The sequence below is a fragment of the Centruroides vittatus genome, unplaced genomic scaffold (genome assembly GCF_030686945.1).
Source record: "Centruroides vittatus isolate TY-2023 unplaced genomic scaffold, ASM3068694v2 scaffold_769, whole genome shotgun sequence".
NCBI lineage: Eukaryota > Metazoa > Arthropoda > Arachnida > Scorpiones > Buthidae > Centruroides > Centruroides vittatus.
In genome coordinates, this window is record NW_027122717.1 from 2,810,586 (window position 1) to 2,830,373 (window position 19,788).

Consider the following 19,788-nt stretch of genomic DNA (forward strand, 5'->3'; position numbering starts at 1 on the left):
AAGTGTAATATCATGTAAAAGAAATTAATCAGTTTACAAAAAAGGACTTGGGAATAATTAATAGTCATATAGAAGGAGTGGTTAGATTAACCAACAGTGAAATCAAACCCATAGTGAAAATATTATTGGGGTCCGTATATGATAGGAATCTGATTATTAAAGAATTCTGGAAAAAGAGAGGCGACTTCAATAATAAAGTGAAGGAAAAGATAAGAGTTACTTCGGATTTATGCATGAGATCCAGAATGAGAAGAAAAAAATTATTGGCAATAATTAAAAAAAGAAAAACACAATGAGAATAGAATTATTATAAAAGATGATTATTATATTAAAGACAACATAAAATATACGTATGATATTAATCTAGATAAAGTAGTCCAATTGAATGATTTTTCGAGAAGGAATTGATCGTCATCATAGTTCTGATTATGGCTAGATAGAAGAAATAATAGTTAGTTTGAATGTTTAAATGCTAAAACTATGGTAATAGAAAAATTGAAACAGATTTGGCCTACACTTATTCCTTATGATAATCATTATTAAAGTGTTTTTCTAAGTTAGGGGATCAAAAAATATCAACTATTCCACCGAAGTCATTATATGAAGTACATAATTGTTATATTCCTCCTGAATTCTGCCTATCTTAAGATTGCTCTAATCTGTCAAAATTTTGTGTGGTATAATATAATTTCAGAACCTTATATAGCAACCGATATATGTTTCAGAATTTTTTACCATTAAATTTCTCCACCTGGCTAAGGTTTAATAATAAGAAGGTAATTCAATTATAATAATAATTACCTTGCAGTTGGTGCTATCCTAGATGTAGGGGTTTTTATTCCCCAAAAATTATAAGTGTCGTTTTATAGCGAGGCACTAGTGTTACGAAATAGATATAACCTCCGTGAGACGAACAAGATCAACAATGAAATACTAACTGAGCATTTTGTATGTGGAAAAAATTACAATTTGATGATAATTTGTATAATTTAAAAATTTTTTGTAGTTATGTAATATGTTATATTATATCAAATACATATGTTTGCAGTATTGCAAATATATATCAATGTTGTACAAATTAGATATTATTATAAGACGTCAATATTTTATAATTATTAAATAACAAAATCAACTATGTTGGTATCAACTGATTCTCCCCCTTGTAACAGGTATACCCTATTACAATATTACAAGTGCAAAATATTTAGTTTAACTACTTAGATCAGCACAAATGGTTATCCTCTTTTAGCACTGATCATCTGTTAACGAATGAGGAACATTTGTGTTCCGCAGGATGGGCCATTCTCAGTATTCTAACAGAATAGTATGACAGCTACCACGGGTGATATCTGCAATATTATCCACGGTCTGGAAACAATTTTTACAGCAATACGTTGCATCTCCTGAATTTTTTCAACCGTTCTCGCCGTAACGGCCGGCCTGCGTGCAGTTTATTGTCAGCCGCAGCTTTACCTTTTGAGAGCAGTCAAACGTTCGAGGACTGGTGCAGTGAGCAGCACTGTGATGGCACACGGCACAGCAGCACATGTATAAAAAACCGCGCGCAGTTATTCGTCAAACACAGCAGGGAGTAGACGCACGAGAGATTATTTCACATAGAACAGTACATTGTTAATAAGAGGTGAAGACACAACGACAAAATGCTTTGTCCCGAAGTTGGAAATACGAATAAGTATCAAGTTATGCCAAAAATTAAGCAAATTCTCTACCTAAAAGTTCCAGATGATACAGCAGGTGTACAGAAACGCTGATGTGACTTGCTGTCTTTAATTGGCACTGGTTCTTCTCATAAGATCTAGATCAGTGGTTCCCAAAATGGGTGGTGAGTAAATCTAGGGAGAGAAAAGAAGCTCGGTGGCGGCAGGGGCACTGGAAGCACAGTTCTGAACGGGGACTATAGGCAAAGATTGGGGTGACTGATAGCCTTTTCCTTTACTCTTTTAACACGAGCGAAAAAAGCGTTGCGTTTAATGGTTTCCAAATGTAGAGAACAATATACGCTAAAGATGTAAAGTGTGAATTTCGTAGCAAAATTTTTCTAAGAATATTTCCAAGCCTTTCTCAACAAGGGAAAATTGGTTAGGAGGCGTTGGAGTATAGTTAAGAGCATTGAACATAATTACGAATATATTTACGAAACCAAGGGGTGGTGTCTCGAAAAAGTTCGGGAATCACTGGCCTAGATGCAAGTTGACAATAACCTGTATGCAAGCCATCCGGTTACAGCAAGAACGGGTAAGAATATTCAGGAGGTGCAACGATTTTGCACCGGTGAGTGAACACTTGGATGACATTGCAGGTACCAATTGTGGCGCTATGCTGACAGACGACTGAGCATGACCCATCCTGCGGAACACGACATTTCACACTTATTAACAGATGATCAGTGCCAATAGAGGATAACCATTTCGTTGACAACACCGTAGGTGAAGCGTCATTTCTGTAATGCATCATAACCGAAAATGAAACCGAGTGCTTCCTGTACTGTCAGCGAGTAAGGCAGCAAGCAGTGACGTGAAAATCTTCGTCATCTCCGCATGCAAACAGATGCCACCAACACTGGTTCAAAGATAAACTCTTGCTAGAATTGCTTTTTTAATGCCTTGGGCATTGTGCACATGAAATTCATTCGCGAGAGCGCTACTGTAAGCAAAGAACGGCATGTGCAAAATCTGCGGCATAAATACTAATTTTATTGTAAATTTTAAAAGAAAGAGTATAAAATGAGTATTATTATCCGAAAGGTTTATTTGGAGCATCTTCTGTTCCTGAATATTTGGCACAAGAATTAGAAAGAAGATTAGGAATAAAACTTATGGTATGTATTCTTTTACGAGTGTCATTTAATTGTTCGTAACATTCAAATAAATAAAATACAATAAATCATATCTCCTGAATAAGAATAGAATTAACTTTGGAATCACGTAAGGTAACCCGGCGGAAAAACGTCACTGATTATAAAAAACAAACGTTTTTTATATAAAGTGAAAATGTTTCAATCCGCGGAATGATTGTGTTGATGGGGTGTGGCAACGCAATATCAGAACGTTTTTCCGAAGTGAAGACCTCGTTGGACTACTTTCTACTACCCGTTTAGGTAAAGGAAACTCGAAAAAATTCACGTGGCCAGCCCGTTGGCAGGCGCTAACCTGCGACCTGTGTTAAGAATTTTTACCCACTTAGCCATTGATAGGCAATAGCCAAAGATATATATATGTTACAGTAACAACCCGTTTTTAGTGAAAACGCGTTTTAACTAGTTGAAACTAGTTTTTACTGGATGTCATTGTTATAACCCGTTTTGTCTAGTTAAAACTAGAATTTACTGCTGTACATATTTTGATTTTAGATAAAACTAAAATCAAACATTAACTTTTTAACTTTTAACATTAGTTAAAACTAATTTTAGCTACATAAATATATTTGGGGGAAATAAATAAAGTGATGATTGGGATTAAAACATTTGTATTATTTAATACGATATTTATTGAAAATATTGGTCACACATCTGTGTTATTAACATTAATTAACCCTTTGTCCCTGAAGGCACCGATCGATCGGTACCCTGGCTTTTTAAGCAAAACTTCGAGGGTACCGATTCATCGTTTCTTTGGTAAATATCGATTTTTTAAAATTTATTAACAACAGATATAATCTCGTTCGATATGAAGTGAATAAAGTATAATAATTCGTTATATTAGTTGACAGCAGTATAAAATTTTGATTTCAAACAAATGTTTGATATAATGTACGATAATTTCACTACGAATAAACATACATGCATAAGTGCTATATATATATATATTTTCCTCATAAATTTTTCTAATAAAATGCATTGAAAAATATCATATTTTAAACTAAAGATTTTAATTAATGTAAGTGATTTTTTTTCATATAGATATAATGATAATTTGATTTTTGGTGAACTTTTAAAATAATATCGCCTGACTGACCTATATTGCCTTCGGAGGGATCGCAAAATAAACGTAAACAAGATGTCTGGGGAAAAGGGTTAAAGCGATACGAAATTCATCATACACTATAAGAACGTGTTAGCTGAATGACCTTAGTCAAAACAGTCTTTACTAAGCCACTTTGTTAAAACCCGTTTTGTCTAGTTAAAACTAATTTTAACTCAAATTCGTTTTTGACTAGCAGTAAATTTTAGTTTTAACAGTGACATCCAGTATAAACTAGTTAAAACGCGTTTTCACTAAAAGCGGGTTTTTACTGTAACATATATACGGACTCTGTAGATTTTTCTTTCTGGAGTGGTTGTAGACTTCGTGGTGTTCAGACGTGTGTAGCTCTGCTCTTCAGTTTTCTAGCTTAGGTTGTGTTTTAGCTTTCTTAGCCCTAGTTGAGTCTCCTCCATACTATTGTATAGGAGGTTAGGCCCTTTTTAGGCTTAGCTAAGGTGCTGGTTTTGCTAGGCCTACTTTTAGGCTTAGCCTGTTTAGTTGGGGCTGGTGCTGCTAACCCTAACCTTAGGCTTAGCTGTGCGCTCTGGGATTTTCGAGAGCTGCTTCTTCTTTTGGCAGTAGCCATGTTGCCCTCCTCGCCATAGGAGTACAACCTTAGAAGTCAGTGTGGGTTTGCCATTTTGTAGATCTACCCTCTTGGTTATTGTGCTTGTTCCTGTTGTGTTGTGTCTAGTGCTGTGCCCAAACAATGGATTACTGAGTGATTACTGTGTGGAGTTGTGCAATCGATACCTACAAGTGTTTTTGTTTGTCTAGCCAGGGCTGTTGGTGACCAACAGTTGTCTAACCAACATAGACTGTGTTGGGATAGCTGAACACCTCTGCATCTGTTCTTGGTTTGATTGGAGGGAGCCTGGGTGCTGGACCAGTTTCCTTCCCCCTTCTGTCTTCCAGGTCCCCCACGTGACAACAGGTGTCTTGTTGACACTGAGGAACAACAGCAACAGGTGCACTGCCATCTGCCAATGTTGACATTGGCCAAGCTAGCTTGGCCTACGTCTGTGTAAGCCGGTCCCTTATAGGCAGGTGTTCTCGGCCCTTCTGGTGTGGATCCGGTTTTCAGCTCTTCCTGTTGGAACTATACTGTGAACTGCCTTCTTCTTGTGACTCGGACTTGCCTCTAGCACCCCTAATTGGATTACAAAGTAACTTTTGCATCATTGTTTTCCTTGGCTGGCAACACTGCAACTAACTTCCATTCTCTGGGTGAGTGTGTTGTATCCATACTAACCTAGTTTTAGCTATCCTATCTTTTCCCCTCTGCACTCCTTGATCTCCGGTCAGCGGTGCAGAGCTACCTAAGGCATTTGGGCCTCTCTTTCTCACCCTTTATACATATTACACTTCGGTATGGCTCAGGACGCCATTACTAACTTCCTAGACAAATCCACCGCGATTCTCAACGAGGTAAAAGTTTACTGCAATGGCAACCGAAATGGACATATTAATAGCATTCGGCATATAAAATACATCACTGAACAGTTTGCCAAAGTGATTAGTATGGCTGAATCCACCCTTCGAGAGCACACATTCACTGCTGCAATCGAACAGAAACTGGCTCTTCTACCCACTAAGGAAGACCTACATCAAGTTATCACTGCGACGAAGGAGAATACAGAGGAACTGATTGCCAATCTTAAACAGGTTAACAGTCGCCAAGATAATACAAAAACTCCATCCTACAGCAGTGTCCTTAAATCCGGCATTAAAGTCAACACCCCACGTGGTATAAATTTTAACAAACAAAACAAAGAAGTCCTTCTTGTTTACAAGAAAGGAGAAAATAATAACAGTGATCTTACCCGTAAAATATTACAAGAAAAAGTTCAGCCTTCCAGGCTCGGCATCGGAGTTAACCGCATTCGGCGTATAGGATCTGGAGGTGTAGCGATAGATGTGAATAACAAAGAGGATGTCGAAAAACTTGAAAAGACCATTCTGGACAACATACCCGATTTACAGACTAAACGACCCAAGAAAAGACTGCCACATATCATAATCTTCTCTGTTCACAAAGAAATTGCCCGTGATGAACTAACCAAAATTATCTATGATCAAAACCATACGCTCAAACAAATTTATAATGAAGAAGACTTTACTGCAAACTTCAATATTAAATTTAACACGGGCAAACGTGACAGCCATTACTCCAACTGGGTTGTGGAGGTTTCCCCCCAATTGCGACGACAACTCCTTGCTTGTAACAAACTTAACTTAGACTGGTCCAGATGCCGGGTAGCTGATTTTGTCCCTACTATGCAATGCTACAGGTGCTGCAGGTTTGGACACAATGCCAAAAGCTGTGCCATGGAAAATCCCACTTGCAGCCACTGTATGGGTGAACACACCTATAGAGAGTGCTCTAACCATGATTCGACCCCAAAATGCATCAACTGCCACCTTGAAAAAGCCAACGAAACTACCCACAATGCACGTGAAGGCTCCTGCTCTGTTTATCTCCGGGTCAAAAACAACATCATAGAAAGAACCGACTATGGATCTTAACCGTAACAACAATATAAGTATTCTGCAGATCAACCTGGGGAGAGGAATCGCTGCCACCTCCCTCCTTGCCACCAAGAGTTACAAATACGACATCATTCTTGTACAGGAACCGTACTGCCGTTACAACTACAAAGCCTGCCTTCCGACTCGCTGCACAGTATTTAAAGGTACAGAGGCTTACCCTTGGGCCATCACCGTTGTTACTAATCCCAACCTCTCCATCCTGCATCACAAAAACCTTTCCGACGATCATATCATTTGCTGCGAGCTCATTTACAACAACAACAGATACATTCTCATAAATGTTTACTGTCCCCGGAAAACCAACGTTGAAGCAACCACTAACTGCATCCAGAGAGTCATCGACAACTTTGCAGGTGCTAATATAATCCTCGCCGGCGACCTCAACGCTCACTCTCCTGCTTGGGGAGGCGACAATCTAGATCAACGTGGAGAGGTTTTCGGGGAGTTCATCGCCCACAACGAACTTCAAGTTTTGAACAACCCCCTCTCCCAACCTACTTACACTTCCTATCAGGGCGACACCTGGATAGATGTTACTGCCTGCAGTATAAACTGTGTTACTGATTTTGACAACTGGAGGGTCCTTGGTGACTGCAGCTTAAGTGATCACTCATACATTTCCTTCAATCTCCTTAACAATAACTGCACTGCCAACACTCCCTCTTACCCGAAAGTTAACTACAACCTCGCACTCGCTAACTGGAATGATATTCAGACCTTCTTGAACACCAACATGACCGAGTGCAATCTCAACGACAGGGACGAAGCAAGTAGTGCTCTCGAACACAACATCAATTTGATCCAACAAGCCTGCGACAGATACATTCCGAAGTCTACTCCAAGGCACCGTTCTGTTCCATGGTGGACAGACAGGCTTACCCATCTTCGTAAAACAAATAACCGACTAAGGAAAAACTTTCAAAACTGCAGCTCTGATCCAGGTCGCTCCAACCTTAAACAACTTTACCTTGACCACCAACGAATATATAAAAATGAAATTAAGATAGCTAAATTACAGTCATGGAAGAAATTTTGCACCGCTGCCTCGAGTAACCCTTGGGGGTACCTCACCAAACTTTGCACAAACAAACTTAGGAAAACACAGTTTTTGGTTAACAACAACTCTGATGCAGCCAACAGCAACTACCACGACATCCTAGACGCACAGATGAACTCCTTCTGCATTGCCGACAACCTAGACAATGATACTCCCTGGCATCAGCTCATCAGAAGAAGTATGAATGATCCAATTCTTACCGAAAACTCTCCCATCTTCACTCACGATGAAATCAATAAGGCCTTCCTTAGCCTGAAAGAGAACAAAGCGCCAGGCATCGATGGCATTGACAGTAGGCTGGCTAAGGCCATATGGAACCTCATCCCTTGTCAAATTACCAACATCTTTAACAGCTGTCTTCAAACTGGGACCTTCCCTACCAAGTGGAAAACAGCGAAAATAATACCTGTACCAAAACCTGGCAGGCCTGATGAGGCCAGACCTATCTCCCTTCTTCCCGTGTTCGGCAAGGTGTTGGAGCGCCTTATTACAAATAGACTAACCTGGCACGTTGAATCTCACAACGCTCTTAGTGATTCTCAGTTTGGTTTTCGCCGTCAGCGATCATCCTGCGACGCTATCTACCAAGCCACCAACAACATCAATCACCTCCTTGATACCCACAAATATGTACTGGCCACCAGCCTCGACATCTCCAAGGCGTTCGACTCGGCCTGGTGGCCTCTCATTATTCATCAGTTGAAAGAAATTAACTGCCCAGCAAATCTCTACTATCTACTTAAAGACTATCTTAACGAGCGGAAGGCCGTGCTTCAGCAGGGGACTCAACACATCGAAAGAAACATTGTCCGCGGCTGCCCCCAGGGTTCCGTTTGCGGGCCGTTGTTGTGGAACCTCCTTTTTGACACTTTTCTACAGAAGAACTTTGGCCAGGATTGCACTATCGCATATGCGGATGATGTTCTGGTCATCGTAGGTGGCAACTCTCGTGCTGCCCTAGAAACTAAAGGCAATGAGATCCTTACAAAAATTCATGAATGGGGAATACAACATAAAATTGACTTCAATCCAAATAAAACAAAGTGCGTTGTTTTCAACAAGCCCGGCCATCCGAACTTATACCTTCGTACACCTACCATTCGTATGAATTGCCACTCCATCAAAGTCGAAAAATCTATTAAGTACCTTGGAGTCTGGATGGATCATCGCCTTGGTTGGGACGATCACATTAAATATATCACAAACAGGACCAACCTAATCTTTCAGGCTTTCTCTCAGATTGCCCGCAGGAAGTGGGGTCTAAACTCCGAAGCTATGGGCGTCATCTACGATTACATCTATATGCCCATCATTACTTATGCCTGCGGCAGCTGGGGATGGGCTGCCAAGAAGGTCCATCCTCACAGGAAATTGATCTCTTCGCAGCGCAAAGGCCTCATCCTCATTTCAAAAGCCTACAGAACTACTCCCAATACTAGTCTTCAGGTGATTACCAAGAAACCACCCATCACTGATATCATCAACAATAGGTACCAGCTTTGGAGCCTCAAGATGGGGCAAGACATACACACCACCAGCCTCACTATCCCTGCAGCCAGGTATGAGGGCTTGTGCACTACTGCTGATCTCCCTGCTCCTTACATCAACGACTATATTATCACTGACCCTCCCATGGACTCTGACCTAAACATCTACACCGATGGCTCTGGAATCAACGGCAATACTGGATGTGCCTTTGTTGTTTATGGTAACAATTCCGAAATCTTTCATCAGGGCTTTAAGCTTGACAGTCTTTGCTCGGTCTTTCAGGCCGAGCTGAAAGCAATCCACTTAGCTATAATCTGGATTGAAGAGTATTACAACAACCTGAAGATTACCATCTACACTGACTGCCAGTCAGCTATCTCTCTCATCAACAGCGACAAACCTCATCCCATAACCATTGCCATCAAAAAAGCCGTCCTCCACTCTAGCAACCGATACTACATCAGCTGGACCCAAGGACATCAGGGTACCATCGGCAACGAGCGAGCTGACCAGCTTGCTAAGCAGGCCGCGAATGACAACTCACTCCAACCCATTTACAGTAAACTCAGTCTGTCTACGATTAAAAACCTACTCCATAAAGACCTGATTAACTGCTGGCAAAGCTCCTGGAGCCAAAACCATAGCAATTCTACCTTCAACTTTATTCCTGACATCACTACGTACCTCAACCAGAAGATTACCATTGACCCTGACACTATCCAACTCATCACCGGACACGGTAAATTCTCTAGTTATCTCCACAGATTCACGGGCAAACACTCCCCTCTCTGCGCCATCTGCAGGGAGGTTGATAGGCCAGACCACTACTTGTACAGGTGTGTGTGCCTTGAGCGGGATAGGCTAGCCATCGAGATCACTGCCAAAGATATGAACATTCCCTGGCCCTGTCCACACCACGAACTTATTAACAACGAGGATCTCTATCCTCTTCTTCAAAAACTCGCTCACAACTATTCGAGGATTGCAACCAACAGCACAAGGGATTGACTGACTGTTTTTCTAGTTGTGCTCAACCCTACAATGTTGGCCGGATGGCCGAGCGGTCAAGGTTAGCAGCCTACCGCCCTGGGGGACCCGGGATCGAATCCGGACGGGTCGAGAAATCCCCAGGAATTTTTCGGGGGGTGGTCTGTCCGGATATGTCGGTCCCCGTCCCTCACCACCCGGCCGCCCCATTGTGGGCCTGGCCGAACCCATAATGGGCTTGCTATAAGAGGCCCTCTTAGTGCCCACAGGGCGGAAAGAGTTACAAAAAAAAAAAAAAAAAAACCCTACAATGTTTACCGTACCTTTGCACTTGTATCATATTGTATACACTATTGTATTATACCTGTTTTTTATATCTCTTCTTTATTTTTGTAACCATTCTGTATTTGCTATTTTATTACTATATTATTTTGTAATCATCTCATTATATTCTGTAACCATTTAGCTTTATCCTGTAAACACTGTTTACCTATGTGAACATTGCTTATTGTATTTGTACTGTCTCCTGTAATCAACTATACTTTTTCTACTACGTGTTATATCATATTTCTGTTCCACTCCCGGCAATGCTTTGCGGTACCGGGCATGTACTATTTTGTACCTAATAAAAGATATTGAATGAAAAAAATGAATGTAACATATATACAGGGTGGGCCAGCGAAAACGAAACGGCAGTGTTCGTGTTCGTCCAAGCAAAGCGCTCGGACAGGTCGATTTTACTCTCGAGGGGACATCTTTTGCAATAAAGTTTTTGCGATTCTGAATATTAACTAAACAAACATTTTTTTCGAAATAAATGTTTGTTTAGTTAATACAAAATAAATGAGTTTTTAAAATGTTTTGTTGTCTGTTGTATTCAGAATCGCAAAAACTTTATTGCAAAAGATGTCCCCTCGAGAGTAAAATCGACCTGTCCGAGCGCTTTGCTTGGACGAACACGAACACTCTTCCGTTTCGTTTTCGCTGGCCCACCCTGTATATATATATATATATATATATATATAGAATCATGCCGGATGGCCGAGCAGTCAAGGTGACAACATACCGCTCTGGGAGACCCGGGTTCGGATCCGACGGCGGGTCGAAAAATCCCCAGGAATTTTTCGGCGGTGGTCCGTCCGGATATATCGGGCCCCGTCCCTCACCACCCGGTCGCCCCATTGTGGGCCTGGCCGAACCCATAATGGCTTGCAAAAAGAGGCCCTCTTAGTGCCCACAGGATGGAAAGAGTTAAAAAATATATATATATCTATTTCATAGATGTGTGAAGCTTCGGAAGTGGGCCTACTATTTGTGCAAATAAGAAAATTTTTTTTTTGTAATTTTTGTATAGAAGCAAATAATAATAATTGTTGTTATTATAAATTAACGTTATAAAAAGAAACCGTCAAACAAGAAAAAAAATAGTAAAAACAAAAAAATGAATATTACATGTCATAAAAGGACATGTCTGTAGAAATTTCTGAGAAAGTCATTCTTCTCAGGTTGAAACAATAGATGAATTTGAGTACTTAGATCGAACATCTTCGATAGGAATCGAATTGTCAGACGATGTTGACTCATCCAACGACCTGGGTTCCGATCTCGTTACAATGCGTAACGAGGGGGGGACCAATTAGAGAGCGGAGGCAAGTCGACATCGACCTATCGGAATGTTCGATCTGGGACTCAAAGGAAAGTTATAAAACCCGAAGAAAAAGAGGAGATGACGTTCTCGGTCATTAGTTCTCTCTGATCTTGGTTCGTCCTATCTTGGACGTGTGTACTTCCGTAAAATTAGGAGGAATTTTTCGGACATCGTGGAACCAACCCCTCTGTCGTGTCGCCTAGTGCCATCCAGGTTCCCGGGAGAAAAATCACCTGAAGTCGTGCCCAACGCTTCGAGGTCTACGATCATTTCACCGTCCACGCCGAACTGTAGGAAAAGAAATCCCGAACATTCGAACTTTATTTGGACTTAATTCTCGTGCTTTGTGCTGTGTTACCCCTTTGTTCAAGGAAAATATTGTAAGAAAAATTTTTATTTTATTAAACGGTTTTGAGATGGAAAACCTGTCTCCGTGAAATCCTTCCACTCCCACACGGCAGTGTTGACCGCTCGACTGTCGCGACATTTTTTCACCCAATCGGCAAACCTCACACTGGTGTCAGGAAGCGGGATTTTTCTGATTGTTTTTGCGACAATTGCAAACAATTTCAGTCCCACAATAATTGTTGAGGCAGCCGAGAGAAAAGTGGGAAAGAACTATGGAAACAGAGACAGGTTTTCCAGCGCCGACTCGCGACCTAGGAGGCGGCTCAATTAGCGCCCTTTCAGCCTTTAGTGTGATGATACCTACCTACTCGGGAGACGCGGGGCGCGTAACAGATTTTTTCGATACGTTAGGGGAAGTCGCAGGATTAGCAGGTTGGACCCCTAGACAATGTTTAAGCATTGCTAAGTGTAAACTGACAGGGATAGCGAGAGATTTTGCGTGGCGCGACCTCCAAATGAAGGAAGTAACGGAGTACGCAAGCTTTAAACGCTTAATGATAAGTAGATTTGACCGAGAACCATATTCTATTAGGGTACAGAAATTCCACGCGTGTACGCAACGCAAAGATGAAAGAGTTCAAGAATTTGCCGTTAGGTTACAAACGTTAGTTAGCGCGATAATTGTAGATCGAACCGGGTCAAACGAGCAAGAAAATGCCATTATCAAGCGGTGTCAGCAACAGGAATTGGACGAGAAGCTCCGCATTCAATTCTTGCACGGCTTAAATGAAAAAATGAAACGTAACGTAATGACCCATGACCCAGCTACATTTTCGGAAGCGTTAAAAATAGCGATAAGAGAGGAAACAATAGAGCAATTGACTAACAAACAGCGGAATTATATAGGAAACGTAGAGGAGTCTGCAGAGAATTCCCCAACGAAAGCCGACGAGACAAAACCCCATAAGGAAGATGCATTAGAAGCGAAAATAAGTCAAATCGCTAAACAGATAGAAACGTTAGGGAAGAGATTAGACAATCGGTCCTCGACAGCGCAAACAACTAGTACGCGAGCAGGAGAATCCAATCAAAATAGACGAATGCCATCACCCGCGTTACGAGAGAGACAGGAAGTAGGTAACCCCAATACCTATTCGAGCTCTCAACGCCGATTCGCGCAGCCGCAGCGCTTACAACAACCACGTTTTCCTACAAATAACCGATCGTCATTAAATTATTCTGCCCAGATTCCTTCTAGACGATACTTCGGATATAATTCATTTCCTTTTAGGCCGAATTTCGAATGGAGACCAACAAATTATTGGCGATCCACTCCAAATTGGTTAGATAGTCGAATTTATGCGTCGCCCCACCACCCGATTGGTATGGAGGAAATACCTTCCTCCCACCCAATCGAGAGGAGTGGAGAGGAAACTCTAACACTCCAGAATGGCAGGTTCCTGTTATAAATAATCCGTTTTCACCGCGATATTGGGAACAAATGCCCGTCTATCGAGAACAGTATAGACAGATAGGACCTAGGAATGATCAGAACTCTGAATATTTGCCTTTTAACCAGACGCGTTACGCGCAAGGCTGGTTCGTAAACAATCCTAATGCCGAGCGAGCCTTAGAGAACGCGACCTTTCCTAAATACTTAGTGTTGCCCAGTCCGGAGGAAAGTCTTCGGCAAACAAATAATGTATCACAGGAGTTAAATAAAGATAGTGTAAGGTTTAATCGAGACGGACGTAGAATAACTTCGGTGAACGCAAAAGAACAGCGTCGAGATTTAGAGCAAATAGTGGATTATCCGCGCGAAGCTACTTGTTTATCGGGTGTCGGAGAATCTAAATTAATAAATGAAGATTTATTCCCTTGCACTTTAGTCTGTGAAATCGAGAATAAAAGAGCAAAATTAACAATAGACACAGGCGCGGCAGTTTCTTTGATATCAAAAGATTTCTTTTCGAACTTACGCGAGTTAAAGAAAGCTGAAACCAGAGAGGTAGAGTTACTTAGTGTCACAGGACACACAATAGAGACGCTCGGAAAATTCGATTTAGCATTTAGAATCGGGCAATTGAATTTTAGACACGATTGTTATGTAGTGGACCCCAAAATAACAGAACCTAATGACGGGATCCTAGGTAGAGACGTGATTGAGAAATACGACCTTACGATTTCGATAAAAAACGCGAAGCTTATTTTCCCTACCGGTAACGAAGTTACGTTCTGGAGATTAGCGAACCTTCATAATAATGTTAATAACCCACGTAACATGAGTAAGAATGACAGCGAGTTTGCAATGGTAGAAAGACAAAAGAACGGGAAGGATAGTCTATGTCAAGGAGATTTGAGGGATTTAAACCGAACAAACGGTCATAGAAAGAATAGCAAAATGGGAAATAAGAAAAAACAAAAAAGGAATCGCACGCGAACAAAACAACCAAAGAAAGGAATTAAGATAGGCACATTTTTCACAGCAGAAAACGAGAAACAAAACGAAACGTCGCGATCATATGTTAAACCAACGCAATGCTTTTCCAGGACGCTCAGAAAAGCACACGCTAATGCGGACGCATTAAGTCGAGTACCTATAGCTCCAATAATTGAGATGCACCCAATATGTAGTAAAGCTCAGATTCGGGAACAACAATTGGAGGACCCTTTTTGTAAAGAAATCAGACGACGCCTAACAGAAAACCTATCCCCGTCGGAACAGGGTCTGAACACAGATGATAGCGAATTTTATTTAGACGCAGATCAAATCTTATATCATAGAAAGACAAACCCGGAAAGAAACGAAACTTGGGACAGATTAGTCATCCCTAAAACTTTGGTCGAATACGTTTTGAAGTTGTTCCACGATATTCCAAGTTCGGGACACTTAGGCGCAAAGAAGCTGAGAAAAAAATTACAGGCGCAGTTTTATTGGCCTGAAATGAACAAAGACATCATACATTATTGCCAGACGTGTCAGGAATGTAGTTTGCGACGACGTCCTCTACACGGACATCAAGCTCCCTTACAAACATTCCCTAAAATCACAAAGGTATTTGAGAGAACAGCTTTAGACATACAAGGTCCTTTTCCTACCTCTAATAATGGCAACAAGTATCTCTTAGTTTTTGTAGATCACTTTTCTAGATGGGCAGAAGCAGTGCCATTACCAGACGTTACTGCTAAAACCGTCGCCAAAGCGTTCGTTACACAGGTGATCTTACGACATTCAGTACCCAAACAATTATTGACTGATAGAGGTGCAAATTTTACTTCGAAAATGATGCGAGAAGTTTGTGATCTCTTGCACATAGAAAGACTTCTCACCACTGCATACCACCCACAATGCAACGGCATGGTGGAACGCTTAAACAAAACCTTAATAGATATACTAACGCATTATGTAGATAAAGACCAGCGCAATTGGGATGAAATGGTTCCTTACGCCCTATTCGCGTACAACACCACCGTTCATTCCAGTACCAACGAGACGCCATATTATTTAGTGTACGGAAGAGACCCAATTTATCCATTTGATGTCGTAACTGAACCCAACCGACCGAGTTACGATATTAGCGAAAATTATGCAAGCGAACTGAGGGCGAGACTAGCGATAGCACACAAGCTGGCCCAAGAGCATGCAGAAAAAGCCGCACTGGATAGAAATGCGTATCAACAGCGAAGGAATAAGCCCTACAAATTTTCTATAGGCGACAGAGTTTTCGTAACGGAAGTAACGGTTCCATCGGGATTAAAGCGAAAACTAGCTCCAAGATGGCAAGGACCCTATAGGATAGTAGCGGAGACAAGTCCGGTCGACTTTATCGTCCAGCATGTGCATAACGGGAAAAGGATGCACACTCACGCTAACCGGATGAAGCCCGCTTTGGCGCGTATGGAGTTCGGATCTTTTGCGACGGACGAAACTAAGTCCGAAGCAAAGGCTACCGAGTCATCCGCCTCAGAACATCAGTCGCCTATATCTAGAGACCCTTGGGACGAATTTATTTTAGAATCAATTCAGCCGGACCAACTAGACACAACAGAAACGCTAGTAGTCAACCAACAGACATCCACTGCACAACCTTCACATAATTATGCCCTTAGAAGTCGGGGGTCTGTGCAAGAATATCCGTGGGTTCTTCCGACCTCGTCAAAAATCACACTACCGATTGACGCGATGGGAACAGACGCGGAAGTAACAAGGGCTTTACCGCGAGGCCAGGGTCACGAGCGCTTGCCGCCACCTACACCTATCGGACTCTTCAAAGATTGTAAATGGTAGTCTCTATCACCCAGCAAAAGAGACTATCATAAGAAAAAGAGGAGGAGTCATTGACGATTAAAATATAAATGAAAGTTTTGATTAGAGGCAAAAAAACGGGATTTTTATTTTTATGTCGCGAACCCAGAACTATTAGTTATGTCAACTTTGTAAACCTTGAACGTGAAATTTTCTGTGTACACCAGCGTTTTACGAGTTTAAAATTGTCGCGAGAGAAACACGAGCGCAAATATCTGTCATAGATTGAGTAATTTATATAATCGGAATATGAGGAAAATTTTTCCCTCCCATTTTTAAACGCGTGCAAAACAACTGTCTGTCACAACCAAAGCAACCATCAAAAGCACCGATTCGGAAGAAAATGACGATATTCGAAAAGAGAAAGTTGAAATCATCATCAGAAAAGGTTCAAGAAACGTCGAACTTTCAACAGAATAAGTCAAAATTGAAGAAATTGTCATCTTCGAACTGCATGACCTCGATTAGTGGTAATCTGCATCAACTCTGATGACAGATAACTGTCTCTTGTTCAGAAGACTGACATCTAGAAAACTGGTATGTCTGAGGAGAAAATGGGGAACACACAAACTTTCACTGTCTGTGCAGACATCCCATCATACTCTTACGATTCAGAAATGGAAATGGAATATGGTGATTGTTATGAATTGTTCAGTCTACAAAACATAAAATGTTTGCGTACCGACAAATGTAATTCAAATGTTCAAATCGAATTGAATACAACACCAAATGTTCGTAAACGTTACACAAAAAAAGGAAAGAAATGTAGCATAGAACTTAAATGTAAACGTTAAAATTGTCGGAAAAATTTATACTTTGTTAAAAATTTGTTATTCGATGTAACCGCGATTGTTATTTGATCATTTGTAGAAACCTTTGGATATAGTCATGTGATGTCACGCGAAACCAAACGTGCGCGAGAAAAGCAACCGGAGAATGAACTGACAGCGTACGACGCTCTCAGGTAAAATGTCGCTACTCCACAGCGACATTTTAAAAATGGCGGAGAGCCCTGTGAAGCTTCGGAAGTGGGCCTACTATTTGTGCAAATAAGAAAACTTTTTTTTTGTAATTTTTGTATAGAAGGAAATAATAATAATTGTTATTATAAATTAACGTTATAAAAAGAAACCGTCAAACAAGAAAAAAAATAGTAAAAACAAAAAAATGAATATTACATGTCATAAAAGGACATGTCTGTAGAAATTTCTGAGAAAGTCATTCTTCTCAGGTTGAAACAATAGATGAATTTGAGTACTTAGATCGAACATCTTCGATAGGAATCGAATTGTCAGTCGATGTTGACTCATCCAACGACCTGGGTTCCGATCTCGTTACAATGCGTAACGAGGGGGGAGACCAATTAGAGAGCGGAGGCAAGTCGACATCGACCTATCGGAATGTTCGATCTGGGACTCAAAGGAAAGTTATAAAACCCGAAGAAAAAGAGGATGATGACGTTCTCGGTTATTAGTTCTCTCGGTTCTTGGCTCTTAGAGCTTTGTCTCGCGATTTTACGACGGGGTTTTTTTTTGTGATCTTCGGCAGTTGGATTACATCTCTTTTGGAAGGTCACCCACTCCCTTGGATTTGTCACCTGTAATCTGAATCGTCCCTGCTTCCGGAACTCTCCCTCGAGAAACTGAACAGTGCGCCCCGGGGCCATCATACTCCTGCGAAACATCGGAGGACTTTTCTTGTGGACTTTCGATTCCGAGAAGGGGGCCCAGAAGACTCGAACGCCGCCGCTGATAAAAGTGTATCGTAGCTGTAAGCACCTTTTGTTATATAAACGGGTTACGAATGAAAACCTGTCTCTTGAGAGTTTCTTTCACTCCCACACGTGGATCGTGACCGCGCGACATTCTGACTAACGCAGTCGTTCGGCAAACCTCACAGATGTGTCAATTTCGTAAATATTTGTAAAGAAGCTATTGAAGACTGTAAATCCGAATTGCATATTCTTTTATTTTGAAAATAATTGAATGTTCTAAGGTTCTTGTATCTACAGACGGTGTAATAAGTCTAGGAATAAAGAGGCCAACATTGTGCTCACAAATCAGTTATCTATTTATTTTAAAATATTTGTAAAACTTTTATATGAGAGAAAATTTTATAGAATTTTGTTGAATTTATTTTTCTGCATTTTTAATATGTGTCTTTGTTTTAAAGAATGGTTATGGCTCAACGGAAATGAATGGAGTCTCCGTATCCAATTCTCCCACAGACAAATATTCAGGAAAACCGATCGAACATGTCGAAGTATATCAATTTAAATTATCTACAAATACTTATTTTTCAATTTGTAATAGTGATTTAATTGTTACTGTAGGTCAAAATTGTCGGCAAAGACGGAAACATACTTCCATTTAACACTAAAGGAGAAATTCTGTGTAGATCTCCGTACCTATTTCTCGGCTATTGGGAAGACAAGGACAAAACTGACGAAGTGCTGGATACTTCCAAATGGTATCATTCTGGGTACGATGCTATTTTCTATATTAAATGTATTGCTCTTGTGTATGTAAATGAATTTGTCGTGTGAATTTGTGTAGTGATATCGGCAGCATGGACGAAGAAGGTAACATTTGCGTAACTGGAAGAATTAAGGATCTTGTCATAAGAGGTGGTGAAAATATATATCCTCAAGAAATCGAAAATTTACTTATTAAACACCCTGCTGTCTCCGAAGCATACGTAAGTGAATAAATAACTGTTTTCTTCTAAAACTTATTAAATTATACGTTGAAAATTACAGGTTGTGGGAGTTCCAGATACGAGAATGGGAGAAGAGTTGTGCGCCTGCATTCAACTGAAACCTAATCAAGGAATTAAAGAAAAAGATGTTAAAGAATTCTGCAAAGACAAGGTAAATAGCTTCGATTTGATAATAATTTGTGTCAATTTATTCAGTGTTTAATTAAAGTTATGAGGTTTATTAATTTTTATTTTAACCAGATAAGCAAGTTCAAAATCCCAAAATACGTCGTATTCGTTGAAGAATTTCCAAAAACGGAAAGCGGAAAAATCCAAAAATATAAGCTGCAAGAACAATGTGCAAAATTACTGAAATAATTGCGAGATCGTTTTATTTTTAAACGTATATTTAATTAGAATGTATTTTTATCAAATGAACGTTGGGTTGTTACATTGTATGATGGATTGTTATACGGTTGATACATTGTATTAATTAATGTATTTATAGAATGATATTAGAGTATGATATTTTTTATCTTCCAGGTGCAGTTATGTATAGCTTAAAATTAAAAAATTTATTGTAGCATATTTAGTGAATGACAAAAAAGTTTTTAATAGTTAAATAACGTTAACGAACTTGACTCATAATTATATAAAGAAATAATATTAAAGTCAGTTGACAAATAGCTTTTAAACGTTTATAAATCGTAATCCACAAGATTCA

At 40.4% G+C, this 19,788-nt stretch overlaps 1 protein-coding gene across 1 annotated transcript in view; it reads left to right on the plus strand.

The window, feature by feature from the left end:
- Positions 1-19,442, plus strand: part of LOC136989845 (medium-chain acyl-CoA ligase ACSF2, mitochondrial-like) — a 34,517-nt gene extending 15,075 nt beyond the window's left edge. The window contains exons 11-16 of the mRNA XM_067288129.1: positions 2,766-2,839; positions 18,540-18,629; positions 18,700-18,848; positions 18,923-19,064; positions 19,126-19,236; positions 19,326-19,442. Coding sequence (XP_067144230.1) covers positions 2,766-2,839; positions 18,540-18,629; positions 18,700-18,848; positions 18,923-19,064; positions 19,126-19,236; positions 19,326-19,442 — 683 coding nt within the window. The remainder of the gene's footprint in view (positions 1-2,765; positions 2,840-18,539; positions 18,630-18,699; positions 18,849-18,922; positions 19,065-19,125; positions 19,237-19,325) is intronic.
- The last annotated feature ends 346 nt before the right edge of the window (positions 19,443-19,788 follow it).